The sequence below is a fragment of the Suricata suricatta genome, chromosome 7 (genome assembly GCF_006229205.1).
Source record: "Suricata suricatta isolate VVHF042 chromosome 7, meerkat_22Aug2017_6uvM2_HiC, whole genome shotgun sequence".
In the NCBI taxonomy this organism is placed as follows: domain Eukaryota; kingdom Metazoa; phylum Chordata; class Mammalia; order Carnivora; family Herpestidae; genus Suricata; species Suricata suricatta.
This window is the reverse complement of record NC_043706.1, coordinates 45,965,755-45,973,154: the sequence shown is the minus strand read 5'-3', so window position 1 is coordinate 45,973,154 and position 7,400 is coordinate 45,965,755. Positions and strand designations below refer to the sequence as shown.

General features: G+C 37.8%; 1 protein-coding gene across 3 annotated transcripts in view; it reads left to right on the top strand.

Annotated features, from left to right (window-relative positions):
* CRISP1 (cysteine rich secretory protein 1) overlaps positions 1 to 7,400 on the top strand; it is a 29,963-nt gene that overhangs the window by 14,564 nt on the left and 7,999 nt on the right. For all 3 annotated transcript variants that reach the window (XM_029944820.1, XM_029944822.1, XM_029944819.1), the window contains 2 exons: positions 3,005 to 3,095; positions 4,166 to 4,314. In XM_029944820.1, the coding sequence (XP_029800680.1) occupies positions 3,005 to 3,095; positions 4,166 to 4,314 (240 nt within the window). The remainder of the gene's footprint in view (positions 1 to 3,004; positions 3,096 to 4,165; positions 4,315 to 7,400) is intronic.

Below are 7,400 nucleotides of genomic sequence, written 5' to 3'. Positions count from 1 at the left end.
TATAACCCTGCTGTGTGAGCAGATTAGGTGCTGCGAAACAAAATAAATTTGGGGCAGTCTTAGATGTTCCAGGTAATCAGCCTTGTAGTCATCATCTCCCAGAGGTATCCCTCAGCAACCTTATCCTGGCTCCTTTAACCCTGGACGGGCCTAAAGTACAAGGGTTAGAAATAAACAGTGCAGGCTCTGGAGGGTGATTCTAAAGGATGACTTTCTCATGCAAATGACGAAGAGTGGAGAGTAAGTAAATGAAAAAGTGATTTTGAAATTTATCTCTTGGTCATCTTAGAATTGAAAGTGTTATTCAAACAAAACTATAAAATCAGTAGCTACCATAGGCAGTCTTGCATTGTGAGTGTCACCGCTGTATCTTGGGCTTACTGTTGACAGGCAGTCTTTTAGAACCTTTTTACATTCACTCTTTTTTTTTAAGTTTATTTATGCATAGGACATGGATAGAGAGGAATTGATAGAATTACAGCAGGGCTGAAGAGCCAGTCACAATGGCCAAGTAGAGGTTTCCCAAAAAAGAAAAGTTTTCATACATAAGGTTAGAAACTAATTAAATGGAATCAGGTATTAAGGACATAGCTTTGGTGCAATAACCATAATACTCACTTGTGATTTTAATCACGGATATGTCACCCAAAAAAGAGTATCTTTTTTTAAAGCGTATTTATTTTGAGAGAGAGAGAGAATGAGCAGGGAGATGCAGATGGAGAGGGAGAGAGAATTCCAAGTAGGCTCCATGCTGTCAGCACAGAGCCTGACACAGGGCTCAAATCCATGAACTGTGAGATCATGACCTCAACTGATATCAAGCGTCAGACATTTGACCAACTGAGCCACCCAGGTGCCTTTCTCCAAAAGGAGTATCTTACCAACATTAACCATAGGTAATATCCTAGAGAGATTCTGCAAAGAGGTCTGAACCACAGACTGCATGTAATGAGTGTTTCAGACAGTTATACAACACGGTAAGCATACTCAGATGAAGATTAACATGCAGGATGTTTACTGGAGACCAATCTCCATAATGACACCCACCTGTGGAGGGAGAGAGAGAAGCAGCACTGGGCATCGAGAAAAGCTGCGTTGTGACATTGTCATGACAGAGGTTTCAGCTAATTCTTCAGGAAACTGTACAGCTAGGACAGCCCTTTTGAGTTGTCCTGAGTTGGAGGGAGGTAGCCTGGCATTTACAGTGCCCCCATCTACCAGTTGTTGGGTATGAACTACTTCAGGGAAGTGGTTTTGTTCCTGGATGAGGACAATTTTTAGAAAGGACAGTCAAGAGAGCTGTCAGTGGGTGAGATCCCAGCTTAGGAGGAAATAAGTACTTTAGTTCAGAAAGTGACCCACTACAAGCAATTCATTGTAAATTAGCCAGGTAAGTTCTAGTCCTCATCACTTGGTAACCTGGTCATAGTAGGCAAGGTTACCAGTTCATGCAGTGGTGATATTCCCAATGCCAGGAGATCCTGTGACTTAATGGGATGTCTTGTGCCATCTCTACTCCCTCAGTTAAAATGTATCCGCTACTAAAATAGAACTTTTGTTGCATGAAACAATCAAAGCCTACAAAACTGTGTTTTTACTTTGAGCCTAATGAGTTACTTAATTATTCTCTTGGTGTAGTAAATCCCTTTACCCTGAAAGGCAATTCCATAAAACTAACACAGATGGAAGCTTACACAGTTAAACTTCTTTGCCACCAGGAAAAATATTGAAAATCTAAGTCAGGTGTCACCCAAATCTTATTCTAAAGAGTAAGTGAATGATTTATGGTAAAGCCTATATTACAAAAGGAGGTCTACAACTTTTCTTGATAATATGTTGCATGTAGATATTGAGGCAGTCTCTAAAGTGTATGTACACAGAGTGAGGATTAAAGAGTGTTAGGGAGAATGTTTGTCAGAGTCCTGTAATTGGTGATATAGACTTCCTGCTTTTCAATTTACTTGGAGATGCACCTGACAAAATGCTTCACATCAGCACAGTGGACACACATTAAGCGTTAAGAGCACACACTCTGAATATAGAATAACCCATATCCTACTTCCCCCTTTTTGGTTCTTTATTGCTTGTGTCAGTCATCCTGAGAAATTATGCAACATCTCTGTGCCTCAGTTTCCACATTTGTAAATGGGGATAATAATAGTACTTCCCTTGCAGAGTTGCTGAGTCAAAAGAAGAGAATATACATACAGAATTGGTAACAAATCCTGGCTACTATTAGCTACTATTTTTATTATCTTTTGTCATTTTAGATGGAAAAGTGTGACACTGTACATAACCATCATTTATTTACTGAGCACATAGTATAAGATTTGTCATATCACAATTGTATTGCATGAGTTATTACATTAAAGCTTTAGAGCAAGCCGTTAGGCATGAATGAGGCATTTTATAGAGGAAGAAGCAGATTCAAAGAAATTAAATAATGTTTCAGAGATAAAACTACTAATAAATACAGAAGGGAGGGGCACCTGGTTGCTCGGTTGGTTAAGTGTCTGACTTGGGCTCAGGTCATGAACTCTTGGTTCCTGGGTTTGAGCCCTGTGTCAGGCTCTGTGCTGACAGCTCAGAACCTGGAGCCTGCTTTGGATTTGCTGTCTTCCTCTCTTTCCCTGCTACTCCTCTGCTTGCATTCTCTCTCTTTTTCTTTCTCTCAAAAATAAATAAATAAACAAAAAAAACCAGAATGGAATTCTCTCACCTGTTTTACAGAAAGCATTTACTTAAACTCTTCCATACTTCTGAGGGAGAAATGCTACATCTGAGCATTACCACCAAATTTTGATTTGTAAATTCAAGGAATACAGTAGTAAGTTGAAAGTTTTGTTGTCCTTTTCTAACCAGAACCTTTAATAATATTATTTAAACTGTTAGCTTACACAATTGAGGATATTGCTAGCCTTGGAGTTTTGGAAACAATAAACTAAAATATTATCATGGAAATGGCAATAGGGCCATGCACTTCTATTTTACTCTTCCGCTGTAGGACTGGAGTGAGGAAGCTGCACGAAATGCCAGAATGTTGTCAACGCAGTGTGAATTAAAAAAAAGCAACGCACTTAGGAGGCGAATTACAAGTAGGTATACATCTACATGACTAACCTGGGTACTCAGAAGTCCTCAGGGGTTTTTACGTAACCCAGCAAGGGTAAGTTAAGTCTTTTGGTCTATTACACGGGCCCCGTAAATGGCAGTAGATCGTGGCCCACTACACTGTTTTATTATTGTCAATTTTTAAACTTGGCTATTTCAAAATTTCAAATTCCAGATTCTGATCATCAGAAGTGAGAATCAAAACTCTCAATATTACAGAATAGTTGAGTAATACAGTGATAACTGGATGGAAGGCTAGATAGCCAGATGTTGTCTATTCTATGTAGTTATTTCAGCTACACACAATAATACACTAAGAATATCTTTGGCTTTGAACACTAATAGAGAGGCAGGTGAGTTATATTCAAGTCTACTGAGCTGTACATCAGAACAAATTTAGGTGCTTGAAAATGAGTCCATCTCGTGGCATATATATTAGATGGATCACTGCTTATTTCCAGAAAAGCCATTATTACTTCCTACATAAGTAGACATTATTAACATTTATGAGGTACTTGTTTGTTACAAAATATTTCAAAAATACTAATGAAACTTCCATATTTACAGATTATTGGACATCTTTGCCTAATATGGTTGACCTGTGAATTAGCAATATGAATCTCAGAGAAAGGTAGATAACTCCCGAATACCATGCTTGATCAAGTGCCCACATCACAAGTGGATGGTTAAATGAGCAAAAGTTTATTTCATGGCCCTTGCATAATGAAAACCTGCGGGTAGCTGTTTGCAAATCACAGGCCCTGTTACAACCCATAGGCTACTAGGACTGGTTTCACCCCTCTCCATCAGTTTGGAGACTGAAACGTTGAGCTGATTTCCAAGCTCACTGTCAACTTCTCACCAAACCCAAGTACCACAAATCCACTCGTCAGTGGGAAAGATGATGGCCTGCAGAGATACAGCTGAGTCTGCTTTCTTTTATAAGACGTTTGCTTGGACGATAAGAGAAACATTTGTAAAATGGAAGTAAGAAAAATGTTCTTATATTTCCAAATTTCATAGAGTATGACACAGACTTTTTTATTCCTTTCAGATACTTTTTGTGGAGAAAATATGCATTTGACATCTTATCCCATTTCATGGTCAAATGTAATTGAAATCTGGTACAATGAATCTAAATATTTCAACCATGGGGAATGGACGCCAATGGATGATGACATAACAGTTGAGCATTATACTCAGGTCACCTACCCACTTGCAAATATACACATTGTTTAAATGACTATGCACGTGTAGAATATAGGTGACTGAGAAAGTCATTCTACCCTTTTCTTCAAACTTACACTTGACCTGCTGAGTTCCTGTTATCATTTGGAACACAAGAAAACATAAATCCCTCAATAGCTGGCTGGCTTGGGGAAGATGCTTAGCTGCTTAGTCTCCATTTTTATACATTTGATTTTCTGGAAATTAACAAAATCACAAAACATCAATGTCACTTATAAATTACATTTCTAATATTTGTAAAGAATGAAAATAATAGTACCTTACCATACAGAGAATCCTCTTCTTTCTGGTTTATTTTTATTGTGGAAAAATTATATGTATATATGTATATGTGAGATATACATTTACAATATTATTTATATATACATATACCATTTTGTGTATATGCATATACCATTATCTATATATAAATATATGGCATATAATAATTATTCGTATTGCATCTATATCTGCATACATTTTATAAATTTTTCATTTTAATCACTTTTCTATTAGGCAGCATTAGTGTTCAGTAGCATCAACTGCATTCAAACTGTTACACAGCAATCACCACCATACATCTTCAGAACTTTTCATCTTCCCAAACTAAAACCCTGCACCCACGAAACAACAACTTCCCCTTTACCCCCTTCCCGGCCTCTGGCAATCACTGTTCTACTTTATGTGCCTATGCATGTGATTACTCGAGGAACTTCATATAACTAGAATCCTACAAATGTTGTCCTTTTGTGTCTGCCTTATTTCACTTAGTGTTATATCCTCATTTGATGTTCATCCATGTAATAGCGTGTTTCAAAATTTTATTCCTTTTTAAGGGTGAATAATATTCCATCATCTCTGCTTATCTCTTGTTGTTTATCCATTCATCTGCTGATGGTATTTAAGCTCTTTCCACATTTGGCTGTTGAAAATCATACTACTATGAACATTGGAGTGCAAATATCTGTTCATATCCTGCTTTCATTTCTTTTGAGTATATACCCAGAAGTGGAGTTGCTGGATTATATGGGAATTCTGATTAATTATTTGAGGACCTGGCATATTGCCTTCCACAACAACTGCATTAGTTCACATTCCCAGAAGCAATGAAATTTCTGGTTTCTCACATCTACACTGTATTGGTCTGCTTGGGCTGCCCTTACAAAATATCACAGTCTGGATGGATTAAAGAATAGAAACTATTTCCTCATAATTCTGGAGACTGGAAGGCTGTGAACTTCTGCAGCCTAACTCATTTCCATGAGAGCTCTCTTTCTGTCTTCACTATGTCCTTGCGTGGACTTTCCTTTCCTTTCCTTTGCTTATGCTTGGGGAGAGAGAGAGAGAGAGCGAGAGCGAGAGAGAGAGAGAGAGAGAGAGAGAGAGAGAGAATGAGTAACAGAGCTAGCACTCCAGTGACTTTTCTTGTAAGGACACAAATCTTATCAGATCATGGTCCCACACTTATGACTTGTGAATTAATTCCTTAGATCCTTAGAGATTTCATCTCTAATGAAAGGTGCTGGGCTAAATCAGGTTGTTTGGGTTTCTGTCATTGAATTGTAAGGCTTCTTTATATATTCTAGGCATCTATCCTTTATCAGGTAAATTATTTGCAAATATTAATTCCTATTACATTGGCTGCCTTTTCACTCTGATGTTAGTATCCTATAATGCATGAAGGTTTTAATTTTGTTAAAGTCCAGTTTATCTATTTTTTCCTCTTCTGTCTCTGCTCTTAGAGTCATATCTGAGAAATTATCACCAAATTCCATATCAAAAAGAAGTTTTGTATTTATGTTTCTTCCTAAGAGTTCTTTTTGTGATTTTGGCTCTTAGATCTTCATCCATTTTGAGTTAGTTTTTTAATATTGTGTGAGGTATGGTCTAACTCCATTTATTTGTGTATGGATATCTAGCTTTTCCCACTTTATTTGTCCTCCTTGAATGGTCTTGGCATCCTTGTTGAAAATCACTAGAACAGAAGATCTATATCTGGAAGCTCTATTTTATTTCATAGGTTTATCTCTCTGTTGTTATGCCGGTGTCACTATTTGTAGCAAGGCTGCTGATGGCAAGTGTAAGACTTCCATCTTTGTTCTGCTTTTTCAAGACTATCTGCCTATTTAAAATCATGGACTTAATCACTTATGGATAGCAATGCAGAAATTCTAAATAAAAGGCTAGAAAATAGCATTCTTATTTTAAGATTCATAGCCTTGTACAGAAAGGGTATGTGTTAGGAATCCAAGAAGGTGGTAACATTAGACGATTTATTCAGATAATTTACCTTATCAAACCATCAGAGGATAAAAATAAAATGGTCACCCAGAGAGCTAAAAATCTGACAAATTTGTGACATAATTCCTATCTTCTATTTCCTTCAGATAAAGGTAGACTAGACCCACTATTTATATCATAAGACTAATAGTTTCCTTATACTCAGATAATAACTTAATATTTCCTATTCCAAACACTTAAAAATCTTATTGTTCAATTCCCACTATATACCTATTATGTAGAAGATGGTATTATTCTGTCTCATATTACAAATAAAAACATTTCAAGATATAAGTCTGTTGGGAGCTGCCGAGTTTTGGCTGCCTCAGGCAAGGATATATCGCTCTCCAGGGAGCAACCGAAAAAACAAGATTTACACCTGGAGGCTAGGAGAGTGCATTTCCTGGTCCAGGATTCAGAGACCGTCATACTGAGCCAGACGAAAAAAGCCAAAATGAACAAAAGATCAAACCGCATTCGGGTTTATGCAGCGCTAAGCTTCCCCTGCCCATTATTGCGGACAAAAGTCTGGGTGCTTCCTTTGATGCTGTGTTTGGAGTTTCAGTTTCGGTTTCCCCTTTCTCTAATAATCATTTGACTCTGTTACCTGGCAACCAACCTGGGTCAGTTTCCCGCCCCAAATCCTATATAGGTTTGATTCTTTCTTAATAAACGGGGGCTTGAGCGAAAACACTCGTCTTGCCTCACTCCCTGCATCTCCCTCCTGCCCTATTTCTCTCTCCCTCCCTCAGGAACGGACCTGCAAAGATTTACCGCCCCCC